This window comes from Marmota flaviventris, chromosome 5 (assembly GCF_047511675.1).
Source record: "Marmota flaviventris isolate mMarFla1 chromosome 5, mMarFla1.hap1, whole genome shotgun sequence".
Taxonomy (NCBI): Eukaryota; Metazoa; Chordata; class Mammalia; order Rodentia; family Sciuridae; genus Marmota; species Marmota flaviventris.
In genome coordinates this window covers 161,630,803-161,648,288 of record NC_092502.1, presented here as the reverse complement: position 1 = coordinate 161,648,288, position 17,486 = coordinate 161,630,803, and the positions used below count along the sequence as shown (strand labels likewise).

The 17,486-nt window shown below is 44.4% G+C and overlaps 1 protein-coding gene across 1 annotated transcript in view; it reads left to right on the top strand.

Moving 5' to 3' along the window:
* Positions 1-17,486, top strand: part of Adamts16 (ADAM metallopeptidase with thrombospondin type 1 motif 16) — a 122,601-nt gene that overhangs the window by 77,254 nt on the left and 27,861 nt on the right. Inside the window, exon 18 of the mRNA XM_027943926.2 lies at positions 6,194-6,320. Coding sequence (XP_027799727.2) covers positions 6,194-6,320 — 127 coding nt within the window. The remainder of the gene's footprint in view (positions 1-6,193; positions 6,321-17,486) is intronic.

Below are 17,486 nucleotides of genomic sequence, written 5' to 3'. Positions count from 1 at the left end.
CCACAGACCCCTCTGGTCTTTGCAAAGTCAGGCTTGACTCTTTTCAAGTAATCCAAGAATCTCTGGCACTCCATCTTGCTCTGTCTCTAGGTCCCCCACCCCAACTCCCCACCCCCAGCCTCACTTAGCAGATGACTTCGCGTCTGTTCTCTTCAGCTGTCTAGGTCGTTACACCACATGCATTTTCCCTTGTAAATTTCATGACACTTACACTCTTGTCTAATTGTGTAAAACAGTGTTCTCAAAATCATTTAAATTTTACTACTGGTAATGAATAAAATTATTTTCATATCCCTGACCTTACAGAAAATATTCCTGGTGTTCTCAATGATGCCAGTTTCTAGGCTTAAATAAACATATGATATCTGTATATGTACACATAAATATCACACATCTGCACACAGACACAAATTTACTAATATAGTGATGTGAGTGAATATTCATTTGTTATTTATGGTTCATTAACATTCTTACAAAAATGGAGGCCGAATTTATCACAAGGTAGATTTTATTACATGAATGGCAAAGCTCTTGTTTGCTCCTTTATTCACTGAATTGTGACCTTCATCCTAATATTAGAACCTTCTTACGTTCTTCCTGTGAATCATTGTCTGATGACTTGTGTTTCTCCATGTGCTATTCAATCCTGTCCTCTCTTATTCAACATTTTCACATTTACTCCTTTAAGTATTATTGAGCAGTAGTTTTCTTTCATGCATTAAGATGTACTAAATTTATTTCTTTTGATGTTGGAAACCTTTTTTTTTTAATTTTTTATGCTTTGGAGCAATTTAAGTGACTTTGGTATTATCTATTTCTTAGCAGTTGGTATAATTTATAACTGAAGAATGAGAATCTGTTGCTTTTTCAGGAGGCAGATCTATAATACATTTTAATATTATGAATGGTAACGTTATAAAAATTTTTATCAATTCTGGTGCTATTTTCTTCTAATTAAGAAAACCATCTTTTTAAGGGATGCAAAATTTTATTTTTTATGTTTAAACTGAGTCTCTCACTAGATTATTTTTATTTATTCTACATGTGAACTTTCATTCCCATTTCTAATCTTGTAAGTTTCTACTTATTACTTCTTTTCTTTTTCCCTCAGTATGTGAGTGACAGTTCAGCCAGGAATGCAGATCCTAACAGGAAGTGTTCAGGCAGGAGGCATTTAATACAGGGGATTGGTTGCTTACTAGATAGAATGAAGGAGTCAAGGTCACAGACAGACAACTCTAGCTCCCAGGGTGGCTCTGGTTTTTGAAGGTCAGAGAAGCTGTAGGGAATTCTAGCCATCACAGGAGCAGGTGATTCCCCGGAAAATGCCTGAGGCCTACTGCAAACATTTTCACCTCCCAAAGCCCGTGTTATGTCCACTGGGGCAAGAGATGTGGTGATTCAACTTCTTACTCTTCTTCCTGCCTGGTCTTGTGCTAGTGCTCTCATTGGTGGGTCCAGCTGATTGCCACATAGACAAGGGATTCAGAAAACAGACGGCCAATGTCTGCCACTGAGCTGCTAGGAACAGTGTGATGGGCGGGAGTGCCAGGGCTGGGGTTACAGTGTTCATCTTCAATAGATTGACATCTGCCATCTGTTTCTAATACCCTGGCCTCTGGTTCTCTATCAGTTCCCTCTATCTGCTTCCATGACCTTCCCTTATTGGTTTCACCTATTTCCATTCTTATTTATCCATGTCTGTATTTAAGACCATGAATTGTCCTCGGAATTTGGCTTTATCCACATCCCACATATTCCTTTTTTGTAACATTTTCATAAGAAAAATTTATTTTAAACCTGCTAACCACCCTCTTTTCAGCTCTATTTCCATTAACCAGTTAAGCTGTCCAGGGTACACAGAGCACTCCACCTTTCTTTCCTTATCTTATACTTTTTTGTTTATCTGCTTACAGTCATTCTAATGTCCTCAACTGAAGATGGTGCTGTCCTCACAAGGGGCATTTGGAAAACTGTGGAGGCATTTCAGCTGTCACTGTGATGGGTGCACTTCAGGCACTAATGGGTAGACCCTGGGATGCTAGAATCCTTGAGGCATTGTGTCTGAGCTGCACAGCAGAGAATAGTTTTGCCGCATGTGCTGGTATTGTCCCATCAAGAAAAACAAGTCACAGCTAAAAAATAACAGAGTCAGAACATGCACCCCCACTAGACAAAGCCAACATTATCTTTGAGAAATATGTGTGTGTTATACCTATATGCATTCTTACTTGGTTATCACATGAGTTTCCTGGCAGGTAAAAACCCAGGGCCTTGGGCATAGGAGTTTGAACTGATACTAAGGCTATTCAAAGTAAAGCCAAAAGAATGTCTCCAATAAGAAAGAAAAATACGTATATTAGTCAGTCAGCTTCTGCTTCTGTTTTGGAGTGAAGCACCTTTTCTATTTGCTTAGTTAAGGGGCTATACCTTGCTTGGAATCCTCAGAGATCTTTTTTGAGACTAGAACACAGGTTTGAATTCCACATGTTTCTAATTTCAAAGCAGGAAATCAAACTGAAGGTGTTACTTGTAGACTCACGCCCCCTAAAACAGTGTAGGAATTTGGCTAAAGAATTTTAAAAAGGAACTTTGGCTTGAAACGCAAGTAGAGGAAAAGTTAGCTTTCCTTCTGTGCTCATTAGGGAGACCTCCAACAGTGTTAGAAAAGAGGAGAGTTACTCCGTACGCTCCTCCCTTAAATGGGGTCATTATGATTATTACCTTAAGAGAGTCCATAAGATTCTCTGTAGAATAGTTTTAAATAGACATTTGTTTCTTTTTCTAATTTAATAGTTTCTCATTCCTGATGAGCAAGTAGAAAAGTGAGTTCATAAAACATGATCCAAATTCAATCTCGGTATTGATGCATAGGTGAGTCATACCAAATGTGTCCCAGTTCCTCCTAAGTAATGTATAAAAGACAGATTACTCCCCTACGTTGATGATTTTTTTGGCAAAGTATTAGTTAACCCCCATTAACTTGTACGAGCTTAGAAGTTACTAAACATTAAAAAATTGGCCAATGACTCACCAAGTACTTATGAATGAGAACAAATTAATCCATGCCAGCTACTGAAATTACAGAAATGAATAACACATGTTCTCTGCCCTCCAGAAACGTGTTCCAGAGGATGACATGTGTTTGTTAGGCCAACCTTGCAAGAGTCGGCCTATGATGCATGCCTCGAGCAGCAGAGACATTGCCATTTGGCATTTTGCCGGGATGATGAGCACAGACCCGTGTGGGGCTGACATCGGCTGTTTAACTCTCAACACCCCTGACACCAACGTAGCAGCAGTCCTCCCCTCTCTGGAAACAGCTGGGTGTCTCCAACTCAGCTCAGTTCCCTGTGGGCTCGCACCCCACCCTAAGGCCTCATGTAATCTCTTACCTCCCAGAGGCCCCACCCCCAGACATATGGCCAGATTAAGTGTCCACCCTCTTGACAGGGATGCCATTTCAGCATGAGTTTTGGTGCAGACATCTGGACCATAGCACCAGGTCCCCATGCTTCTGCCCAACTTCACTGCAACATTGGGGCTTTCACAGTCCTTCCCTCTGGATAATTGGTAGGTGGCTTTATTTGCAGCATGGCTCACAGGACTCAGGACGTGTTCATTTACTGTCACAGATTATCATGAAGGATAAAGGTGAATGGCATGTTAGGCTCAGGGCCAAGCAGGGACACAGGCTTTTGTCTTGTGGAGCTGGGATGCACCTCCTCCTGGATGATGGATATGTTCACGACTGGGAAACTCTCTGAACCCATCCTTTAGAAGTTTAGTGGAGGTTTACGTAGGTAGGCCTGATCGAGTACTTCATTGGCCACTGGAGATGATCGCGGCCTCCAGCCCCTCTCCCCTCTCTGAGGTTGGCGAGGGCAGGCCAGCGCTCAGGGCTGAGAGTTCCAACCTCCCAATGGTGCCTCAGTCTTTCTGATGGCCAGCTGCCTTCCTGAAGCTATGGGGCCCCCAGTCCCCAGTCACCCCTTCAGCATGCATGTATCTTCCCACACTCCAGAGAGTCCCAGGTTTGGGGGAATTGTGTGTACTACGTGACACCTGGGTAAACTGAGGCATAAAAGTCACAGCTTCTAATATGGCCTAGAGTAGAGTTTCTTAAGGTGGCCCCTGGTCTAGCAGCCTCTGCAGCACCTGGGCTTTGGTTGCAAACTGCAGCTCCTGCAGATCTATGCATCAGAAACCCTGGGTGGCCCAGGCTCTCTGGGTTTTCACTAGCAAGTTCCCCTGGGAGTCTGATGCAGGACCCTCTCCCCACCAAGGGAGTCAGAGAAGGCAGTGCCAGGGTCTTATTCAGAAGGAAAGCCATGTGCCTGGTTAGCCCAGAGGTATGGCGATGGGGGGTACCTTCCAGGTTCAGAGGACAGCACCTGGGCAGGCCTGGGGAGTCAGAGGATGGGGAAGGCCACAGGTCAGGGTCACAGTGTCACATGGCTGCAAAGGAAGGGTTAAGTAGGATTTAAACAAAGAAAAAAGGCTTTTAATTTGGTAGCAGTAGGAACGTGGCATATGTGTTCACCCATGGACATGAGGGAATTTCCTTTAGAAAGTTGAACCCATCTGGCCCAAGCACGGCCTGTCCCTTCTGAGTGGACGGGGCTTCGCTAAGGACTTGAATATGAAGGCATTTGGGTGCTGCGGTGCCCCCAGTGCCTGTCTGTCCCAGGTGTGATGGCACAGCTCCTGTGGCCTGCCAAGGTCTCAGCGTCCCTGAGAATGCTGAATTTCTGGGACATCACTTGCTTTTGCTGTGCTTTCACTTGAGGAGCCCACTGGGCTGTCCACACTTCCTCCAGGTCCTGTGCTTACCTGCTCTGCCTCGAGCTGGCCCAGTGGCACCTGAGTGGGATCCTTGGAGCGCTCGGGCCTGCAGATTCCACTCCAGCCTCAACCCTTTGTTGGCTTTCCTGAGTCAATCTACTAGAATAAGGGGGCCACGAACTCGCCACATGCCTGAACCGCTTGTCCTTATTACCTTTCCTTGCCCACAGCCTCACGTGCAGTGGATGCCAACTTGACCTCTCATCTCTACTCTTAGAGGCACTGTGTGTGACTTAGATCTTGTTCTTTCATATGAATGTTCTTCAGGAGAATAAATACATTCTCAAATAAGTTTTCTTACACTTTCACAGAGTATTTTGTGACTTTCTCAAAGTCACGACTTCTCTCTATTGTACGAACTTCTAATTATTATTAGAAGTTCAATTATTTATAGTCTCTTTTGATATCACAAAAATATACACAACATAAAATTACCATTTTAACTGCTTCTGAGTGTGTGGTTCACTGGTGTTATAATTACCATTTTAACTGCTTCTGAGTGTGTGGTTCACTGGTGTTAAGTACATTTGTGTTGCTACACAGCCGTCAACGCTGTCCACCTCAAAACTTGATTGTCAGCCCAGACGCTCTGAGTTCATAAAACAATGAGTCCACCCTCTCCCTCCGGCCAGACCCTAGAACCACCCTTCTTCTCCCTGTCTCCAGGACTATGGCTGTTCCTGGAGCCTCACATAATGCTTCCTTCAAGACAATTTCATTAATTGAAATACTAAACAAATTAAGGGATATTCATAAAGCTTTAAATAGCTCATGGGATGTACATGGAGGAGAGCAATCAGACCAACATTCATTCCCACCGGCCTCATTCCACGCAGCTCCTGAGTCACGATCATGAAGTCAAGCATCCAGATTGTGACCCAGACAACACTTAGCCCCCAATTCTCTGGTGATAAACTGCTAACCATTTTGTTGTGCGTGCTTCCTGCTGACTTATTGCTAGTTGTCTCCCTTTGTCATCTCTCAATTGGAAATCTGAGACAGTTTATATAATTCTGACATTTCTTTTGATAAATGCTAGTATTCCCAGCTATGGTTTAAAAAAAACTGCTATATTCTATCAAACACATTACAGCATTAAACACAAGAAACGTATTAATTTTAAAGGTGTTAAAATATGGGAGGAACTGTGTACATCCTAGAACTGTTGAAATCCACCAGTTAAAAATCATTAAGACAGGTCAGCAAATGGAGTAGTCAGAATTGGCCTTTGGACCTTAACACACAGGCATAAAAGTGTAATCAAGGTTTTCAGGAAGACCGTGCCAGCTCTTCCTCTGATGCAGAGCACAATGGCAAGTCTGTAATGTCCATCTCTTCCTTCCCACAGGGCAGATGGCCACCAAGGAAGGCTGCTACAGAGACCTGAAGTTTCAAGTTAACACATCCTTCTGCAATCCCAAGACCCGACCCATCACGGGGCTGGTGTCCTGCAAAGTCTCTGCCTGTCCCCCCAGGTAAGTGGTACCATGCTCAACACAACAGGTACACAGTTCAGGGAGTCATTGGAGGTCCTAAGTCTGCACCACAAGAAGTGCTGACCACCTCCTTTCAACGCATAGCCACCGAGAGGCGAGTGGACAAGAGCAGCCTGAATAAGGTGTCTAGAAAAGCATATTTTAGTGAGAAATGGCCTGGAAGGTCTGTGTCTGTGAATCGCATTCTTACAATAGCATTCCATTGGGTTTATTTTTGGTGACAGTAACACGTTCTCTCTTAGCCTCTGGTCCTGTTCAGTATCATGGCATTTTTCTTACTTAATGAAACGCACTGGAGGAGCAGAGCCCGACCCAGGCCTGCCCAGCTGGTGAGGGATGCAGAATTGCTGCCACACCCCGTAAAGGTGCACCTGTGAGGGACAGCACCAGGGCTTCTGTCCCCAGGGCTGCCACCCCTGGGGATCTCCAGATGGACACTCAGCTTCTCTGAGAAGTGGGCTTGGGAATGTCCCCAAGAGGCAGTGTGGTCCTGCTTTGTCCTTCTCTGGCCCCAGGAGCACCACCTGAGCAAGGCCTTGCTTTGTCTGGTCTCCATGTCTTCATATTGGCCTGGGGACATGTCAAGGAGGATGGTGTAAATTGCCTAAGATACTGTGTTTACAGGAGAAATTTGAGCTTCAGCAAGACCTTTCAGAGAGCCAAATGCACTCAAACACTCACTAGCAGTCAATCTACTACTTATTGGCTATGAAGATCCACAGTGGTAGGAAAATGGGTCCCTGGTGTGCTGGAATGTACCTCCAGAGGGGAGATGAGAGGTGCTTTCTCTCTGTCCTTCTCAGAGCTATCTATGTGCTGGGCTCTGGCTTGGTGTAGGCATGGAGACAATATCAGAATTTGAGGAGCTAGGAATTTCCCCAGTCATGACAAGGGGCTCTCTAGGAAGGTCCCGTCCTCCCCGCACAGCTGCCTACAGTGCAGCTGGGGACCACCTTATCTCACCACGGGACTTGCCTCAGTCCTGGTTCCTTGACCACCATGTCCCACCGGTATTGATAGAGATGTCCATCAGAACTGACACAAGAATTTTAGTCCTTGAAACCCATTAGCTACTGAGGTCTCTGCCGCCTCCCTGGGGATTCTTTCCAAGGTCACACACACCTACTTCTGATGCTCCACAGTGTCGGTGATTCCAGAGCCAGTGCTGTGCACCCCTGCCTGTCCTGCAGGGTCAGCTGCACGTTCTCCCTGGTTGGCCAGCCCTACAGGCGGGGCTGAGGACAGCCAGGGTGCAGCAAGAGCACCAGTTCTGGACCTGGCGGGTCGGACCAATGCAGGCACTTCAGGAGAGGGAAGAACAAGAACCTCAGGGCAGCTGAGGCAGGCAGAACAGAACAGGCCACCACTGCAGGAAATAGGGGCAGAGACAGGGCAGGCTGGACACGAGAAGATCTTAATCAGCAATGACTATTGCAGCAGAGAAAGTCCAGCATGAACCGGGCTCGGCTTTGACTTGTGCAGAGGTCACTGGGAGAAGAAGGGATCCATGTGGAGGTGAGCAGAGCTCACTGGAGTCTTGGAAGGGAAGGAAGCAGGATCCGGGGCAGGAAGGGTAGGTCTCTGGGCAAGGCATCTGGACTGTCTACAGAAGTCAGGCTGCACTGAGTCGGGCTCGTGCCCTCCCACGGAGAACGATGGGTCCTCTCTTTGGGTGTCGGCTGGAACAAGCAACAAATTTTTGGGGCAGCCTTGAGCTTCCTCAGCAGGTAGACCGTGGGGGCTGGGGTCATCTAGGGACATGCCACTGAACTGTGGCCAAGGCTGAGTAAGGAGGAGGGCTCAGAGGAGCCTGGAGTTAGTTTGGGAAGGATGGGATCTTTGTCATTGGCATACTAATTTCACCACCTCCCTGAACAGCGGGGACTGCCCCTGTGCTCCGGTGGCCATCATCATGGATGGTAAGTGTCAGCCCAAGATAATCTGTGGGCCACTTTGGTCTATGTGGTATGTCTTGGACCAACATGCTGTCACACGGCGTATGACCATATCTGTGCTAGGTGTGTATGTGAATTCATACATTGCCCTTTTTTCCTCATATGTCATCCATTCATAATGATCAGTGTTGGTTTTCTCCTCTGCCTCTTTCTATTACAGAGGGATCAGAGCCAAAGACATTTCTGTAGTCCTCTGGGTCCTGTATTCTATGCTTAACTCATTCCAATCCAATTTAATAAGTAAATTCTGCCAAAAGCATTGTATGCTGAAAGAAAAGTCACAATTAGTTGACAAAGGGATCAGTCTAGGGGAAGTTGGACTGATGGAAAACTGAGGCTGGGGTGACCCCAGATCCACCCAGGGAAAAGCGAGAGACCTCCTTCTGGTCTCCTTGATGTCTGTGTGTTGCATGGTTGAGAACCATTAATATCATCCTTTGGAAGAGGAAACTTTCAAAGGTGCTGCACACGACCACAGACCCCAGCTCCTGGCTGGGAGATTCTGGAGGAGCAAGAGTGCATCTGTCCCATTCCTGCCTCACCCCCAGCAAGTCACAGGAGCCTGCAAACAAATGGGACTCCACCAGTGTCTATTTCACAGGCCTCCTAAGTGGAGTTCCTCCAGTGGAGGGCTCAGCCCGGTGGAGGCCATTGGTGGGCTGGAGGGTGAGTGGGCCCCACCTGCCTCCCCCACTTTGGATGTGATCCATGTCATAATGGTACCTGTCTTCTAGAGCAAGCTGAGGATCTCTTGAGATAATCCACATAAAAGCTCCTAGGTTTGATAAACACTAAAGCTTGGATATTTTTATTTCTTCTGTAAAAAGAAAAACAAATCCACATCAGATATTTATTTAGTCTATGAAGTAAAATAATCGGGATGAGAAACAGAAACATGGTCTTGCACTACTTAATACTTATGGGATATTATTTTATCACTTTATTTTTTAGCGATTGAGTTGGGAAATAGATTTTAATTTAAAAATTTAATACCTTTCCTCTGGAAGGTATCGCACATTTCTGTGTTGTAGGAGACTGACAGTTCTTTTCTCCTAAGTAGACAGAAAGCCCGAGTCCATTTCTGGGGCAGGGAAAGCGTGTGTCCCTGTTCTTTTCTCCTTGAGGCTGCTGGGTCCCTGCCCAGCCTCGGGTACTCTGAAGCTCACAGAGCTGACACCGCTGCGTGGCAGGAACAAACGATCCCACCCTCAGCTGTTGCTCCAGATGATTCCATGGCAGGGTGCAGTGGGGGGAGATTCAGAGTTTCATGTGGACTTGGAGGAGGGTCCCCAAAGAATGGGGAATGGGAACCTTTACACTCTTAACCCCAGCCTTCTCACGTGCACCCTGATTGGCAGGGGGTCAGAGCTCTGCTGGTCAGAGTCCCTGAGCCCCCATCAACATCCAGAAACCTGCCTGCCCAGGTTCTAGGGCCCTGGGTTGGGTCCCTGTAAAGCCACAGGGTCACCAGCCAGAAGGAATGGCCCTAAATTGTCAATCTCTGTGGGGGTGGGGATGGGAAGCCCACGGATCCCCTTGTGAGGGAGAGATGATCTTAATGTGTCTGGTCAGCTGGGGCTTCCTGGGCATGAGCAGTTCGTAGCTGCTCCTCTGGGAGGGAGGAAGCCAACACAGGCCCCCATCCCCCTCCTCCTCCTCCTCCTGACATTACAGCAGAAAGCAGCCTGCAGCCCTCCCCTGCCCCCCTGCCCCTGCCCTATTTTAGTGTGAGTCAGGCATTTTTATCCCTTGCTTTTGAGACAGGAATTATAAATCACACAACTAGTTGCTTCCTTTATGTTTGTCAGCTTATCTAAATGGACTGGCTCTTATGTCATTTATCTCCAGGATCTAGTTTTTTAAGTACAAACACTGATAGCAAGCCTTCCTGGAGGAGGGATTGACTGCAAGAGGAAATGCCTTCCAGATGGGGAAGGGCTGCTCCGACCCTCCAGTCTAGGGGTGCACAATGACAGTGTGGGCAGACACTGGGATGAAGTGCTGTTTTAGCCTCTCAGGAATCCATGCAGACGGGCCACGTGTCCGCTTGATGTTGGTTTGACCACGTTACTTTTTTCGTGCAGAGTTGTTCCTTCCACAACAGAGATACCCAGGCCAGGAACTGTGTCCTTGGGCTGCACACTGTAGAAATTGAACGTAGATTCAGCTGGATAATCTTATTACTAACATTCTCTTATAGCAATGCTTTTAGTCACAGGAAGGGGCGATGATTTTAACTTTTGGTTTTTTTAGGGGGAGGTGGGGGTTACTGAGGATTGAACCCAGAGGTGCTTTACCATGAGATACATTCCCAGCCCTTTTTAATTTTTATTTATTTATTTATTGTCTTCGTTTGAGACAGCTAAGCTGTCCAGTCTGACTTCAGACTGGCAATTCTGCCTCAGTCTCCTGGGCTGCTGGGATTTAAAAAACATTTACTCCTTCTTTTCTTTTTGTTTCCTTTCCTTTCGTTTTATTTATTTTCCTTTCTTTACCTCTTCTATTTCTTTTAAACGTGAGTCTGTAAATACTAACAGCAGCTTGCTGGTTGCCACGGCAATGAAGGAAACCTGACCACATAGGTGGCATCCACACAGGAAGAGGTCAGCTCGCAGGAATGCCAAGGCTATCAGCTGGGGTCATTTAACTGTGCCTTGGAAACTTAAGAATACTTGTTTTGGGAGGAAATTTAGCTGGTTACTTAGGTTAAATATTTTGATCTCTCATAATATTTCATTATTTTGGCCTCCAGACTCCAGTGTGGTTGACACCAAAATTCACTCAGTCTTCCTATAATCAATATAACCCTAGCCTAGTAATTGAAACTGTGGCATATGCTTCTGATATTTCAGAATAAGAATATAAAATAAGCCGACAGAGATAGTAGATAGATAGATGGTAATTTAGACTAGATAAAGGAGAGATAGATATTCAAGAGATGAATGGTAGATAAAAAGATGGCAGCTAGATGATAAATAGAAAATAGAATAGATAGATGGTAGATAGGTCAATAGATAATAGATTACAGATGAATTAATGAAAGATAAGTATGTAGAATGCAAGATAGGTGTGATAGTCGACTTTTTCATTGCAGTGACTAAAAGACCTGACAAGAACAATTTTAGAGGAGGAAAAGTTTGGAACTCACGGTTTCAGAGGTCATCGTCTATAGATGGCCAACTCAGAATATCATAGTGGAAGGGTGGGGCAGAGGAAAACAGCTCAGGACATGACATCAGGAAGCACAGAGTGCTCTTGTTCACAAGAGACAGAATATCAATCCCCAAAATATGCCCCCAGGGACCCATGTCCTCCAGCCACATTCCACTTGCCTATAGTTACCACCCAGTTAATCCCTATCAGGGGGTTAAAGCATTGATTGGATTTAGGATCTCAACCCTAAACTTTGATGCATTGTCTCACACATTCACTTTTGGGAGACACCTCATGTCTAAACTATAAAAATAGAATAGATGATTGATAGATAATGGATAGATGATAGACAAATGGATGGTGGATATAAAAGATGAGAGGTGATGGATGGATGGATAGATAGACAGAAATATTAACTGGGCCACACTCCAAGCCTGCACTCTGTCCACACACTCCGTGAGTGTGTACTCATCATGCTTCTTTAAGCATCCCTTGAAGATGGGAGCTTCCCTCAGAATTAGCAGTCTGCGGGAAGAATGAGACACACTGTTTTTGGATACCACCAGAAACCATTGCCTCATCCTCTGACCCATGAATTATGTAGGACTGCAGTTCTGCACTTCAAATGTATGGAGGCTTCGGGGTCAGTTTTTGTTGTTGTTTTAATCTCAAGTGCTCTTACATTGAGATCAAAGAAAGTGTTAAAATGATCTATATTTGGCACCTTTGAGATTTCTTTACATCTTATGAATAGGCATTTTTATAAATATTTCTCCTGAGAATGAAGAAATGTGTGTTTTGTGCTGGAATTAAGATATTTATGTGACAATTAGATCCAACTCCTTAGGTAATTATATAAACCCATTGTGTTCTAATTTTTTTTCTGCTTTTATATCTATTGCTGAGTGACTTGTTTTAAAATCACAGGATTTGGTTATTTTTCAGCCTTTCCTGTTAGTTTTCCTCTTAGTTGACTTCACACCTGCACTTTGTGTTGTGAGACAGGACGGTGGTTTCAGCATGAATTACTCCTTTATTGTTACATAACCATCCTTATCTCTAATATTGTTTTCACCTCACAGTCGATTTTGTTTGAAGTTAACGTTTTGTCATCAGATTCCACTTCTCTTTCTTTCCTTCCTGTTTATTAGTTCTCTTTATTTATATTAGTTTATTCCTGTTTATTATTTATTATTTATTATTCCACTTCTCTTTCTTTCCTTCCTGTTTATTAGTTCTCTTTATATTTATTAGTTCTCTTTATTGTCACATTTTCGTGTTAAGAGCACTCCTACATGATTATCACAAGACTCTTGAAATAAGTAACCCATGTCAAGAGCTGGGGAAGGTGGCCTGTGTGGCTGTGCCCTGCTGGAGAAGCTATGGGCAGCCGATGAAGGGCCCCAGGTGCTACCTGTGGGTGGACAGGGCACAGTGTTGAGAGGGAAGGTGGCCAAGTGTTGAGAAGTATTTACTGACCATTTCTTTTTGTCTGTGAAAACGGCATAGTCACCTGCTTTGAGTGACAGTGGGGAGGACTGGTTGTTTGAGTAGGAAGGAGAAAGGTTAGGCAGTGACCTGACCACATGGCAAACTGCTGGGCCCACTTGAAAAGCAAATAAATCCCAGAGTATCTTGTTTCAGTGACTGAGAATAAAAATGTGCCTATACAGGCACCAGCTGCAGGTAAGGGAACCCCTTCTGGTCACATGTGCATCCCGCCAAAGCACTCAGAGGTGTATTTCAGATATTGGTTGGTGCTCAATTCACTAATCAAGGAGAGAAAGGTCTGTTTTAGTCAGCTTTCTGTTGCTGTGACCAAACCACCAAAAGACAAGAAAAACGAAGAGGACAAGTTTATTTTGGCTCCCAGTTTCAGGAGTCCAGCCCATAGATGGTGGACTCCACAGTTCTGGGCCCAAGATGAGGCAGGACATCATGGCAGAAGGGCACGGAGGAAGAGAGCCTCTCAGGACATGGTGACCAGGAAGCAGAGAGAGAGAGAGACTTTGAAGACCAGTGACAAACTATACACCCTAAAGTCACTTCGTTAGTGACCTACCTCCTCAGCCACATCCCACCTGCCTACAGTTACTGCCCAATTAATCCATATCAGTGTATTAATTCGCAGATTAGGTTGCATTTTTCATAAACAAATCATTCCACCTCTGAACATTCTTGCATTTGATAGGTTTCCTTGGGCCTTGTGTTAATGAAGTGCATTTTTTCCAGCCTGGAAACCAAATCTGAGCAAACCACTGCTTGGCTTGTGGCTCCAAGGTAGAGGTGACCATGCACCCACTGCTGGAGGGAGCTTGTTGCTGGCCCAGGGACCTCTCTCCGGTGGCTTCCTCAGGGTGACTGAAGGATGCTCTGTCCTTCCAGGCATGCCCAGAGACCAGCATGTGTAAGGACTGGGAGGAACCACACTTCTAGGGGTATCTGGTGGGGAAACTCTTTGTCTGCATTAAAACCCAAGCTGTTCTGAGGACTGTGTTTCAGGAGACATAACTGTAGAGTCAAGTGGAACATGGGGTCTGTCTGCGGTCAGAGCTTCCAACAGCTCATCCTCACAGGATGGAGATACATGTTTTTCATACTGTGTTTTAAGAAAAGCAAGGCTTAGAGGAGGGAGGAGGGAGGCTGGTCTCGGAGGTTGTATGAATACTGAACGTTGAACAAATGTTTTCAATTATTCGGTCAGTTCAGAATTGGCTACTCAAAACTTTCACAATGCTAGGTGCCACCTGAAAGAGATGTTGGTCATTAGCCTGTCTCCCAGTCAGCCATTGTGTGACAAGTGTTCTTACACAGGGCAGTGGGTAGCAGCCACACAGGGACCACTCAGCAGTTGATGTCAACCCTTGGTGTCCTTTGTAGTTAGTCCCTGCCCAAGCCATGTTTAGGGGGGTCAAATGTTCTGAACATCACCCTAGCAAAATCCCATACTCACTCAATGGTACAGTTCAAGAAATCAAAACATGTGACCAAACTCAAAACTGTAAGGATTGAAAAATAAGGAAATAAGCACTTCAAATCCCCATCTTGTGGAAATGTATTGCTATCCTCTAGAGCATGATTGGATAACACATTTTCATGTTTTGGTTCAACTATAAATCATTCTATGATACTTAATGGGAATAAGGGACTTTCACTCAGTGAAACATGGTATTTTTAGATAGTGTTTAGATCTGATGAAAACAAAATGTACAAATTCTAGAGTTTGTAAGTTTAGGGTGGCAAGTAATAGTTCCTGTGAGCCAACTGTGCTGTTGCTCAGACACGTTCTTGGCTGGCTCAGGCCATGATACTTGGTATCATGTGGCATTGCAATAAATTTGCCTTTTTAAAGGAGACTATGTTAAAAGACTGTCTCTTCTTTCCTGTTCTTTTTTCTTCTTTTTAAACTTTCTTGTTCAAGGTCTTAACCTTGGACAAAACTCCTGCCTTTCCTCTTCAAGATCAAGGGCTTCCTCCTGCAGCTCTCCGGGAACTCAGAAGTCAGCTGGAAGTTGGGAAGCCAGGAGGGCCCCACCTTTAGCACCCCCTACAGGGAGCAGCATGTTGGAATGAGCCCAGCAGAGTGTGGGGAGTGGGTGGAAAGGGTCACCACGGTGGTCCCTTCAAGTGTGGCAGCTCCTGGCACCTTGGGCATCTGTACGCTGGACCAGGCCCTGCTGCCATCCATCTGTGTAGCAGTGCTGGCTAAGGGAGGGCTTCTGACCCGCAGAGCATGCAGAATTTCTCTAAGGTCTTAGACCAACTTACAAGGGGTGCCTCTAGCTTTTCATGAAATGGCACTTTTCCATCTTTTCAATGAAAAGCTACCTGCATCATTTTGGAAGAAAAAGTCACTTTCCCATCATAACCATCCTTTATGTTATCACTCCACCCCATCCAACCCCAGTTCCACCACCATAAAAAAATAAAAAATGAAAATCCAGAGTTTCACTGAACTAAAAATTCCCTGGCCTCCAAGGCGGGAAAAGTGAGAATAGTGAGGTCCTGCCATCCTGATCAAGCCCTGCTTAAGAAGTGTGTGTAACAGTTGAATCTAAAACCGACCCGTGGACTTTAGATTTGATTCAGGAATGTGACAGCTTATTTTACAATGTAGTTTGCTTAAGAATTCAAGCTACTTTTTGTTGACCTGCTGTACTGTCACTTCTAAATCACCTGTGCCCATGCTTTTGTGCAACGTATTTGCCATCTGAACTGACTTGGGTTTTCTCTCCTTATGAAGTTACCAGGGTCTAGAAGGAAAAACCCTATCCACTCATTTTAGCATATGGCCATGAGCATTTCCTACAGGTAGGAAGAAGATTACCAAATTTTCCCTTTTTCCATCCTTCTGTTTTCCTTGGGTTTCTACCTAAGCAGTTCTTAATTTATTTTTTAAGTTTCCAATAAATAATTTTTAAATCTTCCATTGCATTTAAAAGATATGCTTACTTTTTTTTAAATTTTTTTATTGGTTGTTCAAAACATTACAAAGCTCATGACACATCATCTTTCATACATTTGATTCAAGTGGGTTATGAACTCCCATTTTTACCCCAAATACAAATTGCAGAATCACATCGGTTACACATCCACGTTTTTACATAATTTAAACAACATTCCCAGGATCAAAGTGATCCTCAAATTAATCTTGTTTGTGTAAGTAGCATTTTCAAATAAAACACTGCATTCCAGCCAGACCTTGCCTCGCTGATGAACTAGTGTTACAAGGTAAAAAGTCAAACCACATGATGGCTTAGACACAGTTGTGTCCAGCCTGGCTTGCTTTCCTCCAGGGCCCCTGTAAGTTTAAGGCAAATTTCTGAAACAGCAAACAGTTTCTCCATCTGCCCCTGCCTGTGGTCACTGAGAACATAATCACCCTGGAGGAGAACCACAGTCTCTTGGCTCGTTCAGAGTTGTCGAGATGCAGCGCAGGGCAGGAATCCCCACAAGAACATCCCTCCACCACCAGCTACCCTCACTGCCTCCAATCTGATTTTACTTTTGTACCAAATGAAGTTCCAACCCTAAGGACTTTTTAATTGACTTGATGAATTTATTACATACTTTGTTAATTTAAAAAGTAGGATGATGAAGAAGAATCCATTTAAATTCTCAAAATTCAACATGCCAACTTGAATCTAGGCCTTTATTCCTTGCATCTATTTTTCAGTTATTATTTTGTTTCTTTTAAAATAAATAAATAAACTGTCCCATCCTTTAAAGCTCATTATACAAGTTAGTTTCCTTTCTATCCTCCCAACAAACACCTAAATTCACAGACCAAAGTCAACAATTCAGTTACCTTCTCTCTCTCCTGGTCTCTGTCCCCAACATGTCTAAATAATATATGTGACTACTTTGTCTACTTACCGGTTTCAAAGATTAACCAGCTACCCATAACAGGTGAGGACGTAGCCCCTTGGGGTCTCTTTCATCACATGGCATCACTGGGCTCCTTTGCATGGCGTCCTCTCCTCTGTCATGCCAGTGTGACCCTTATCCTACCAGTAGTCGTTATTTTCTTCATTACCTATGATTCCTTGCTGGCTAAGTACAACACCTTGTGTGTTGCTTTTCGTAGATAAAATTTTGCTTGCCTAAAAGTTAACAGTGATCTGAGTTTTGTTTCCTTAGGTTTCCTTACATAAGCTCCAAAATATGTATTAAGTTTATTGAGTCGTCCACCAAGTGTGTGCCCACAGCGCTGGGCACCTGGGACAGACTGGTGAATAGCAGACTCAGGCCCGGCCCCTGGGATTCCTGACTGAGTTGAGGAGCAGAGTCAACAGCACCGTGCAATGTTGTCAATACATTGTTTACTTAGACTTTACTTTTAACTTATTGTTTATCAATATAAATTTTAAGTGATAACCTGTTTTAGAAACGGTAATTGTCATGGGTGAAAAGACTTTGCCTTCTGAAGGCACATATTCAACTAGTATTTTCACTTTCTTATGTTTTCTTTTTATTGAGACAGACTATTCACACATCTGTAGGGTGCCTTGGTAATTTCATAAATGTATATGCGATT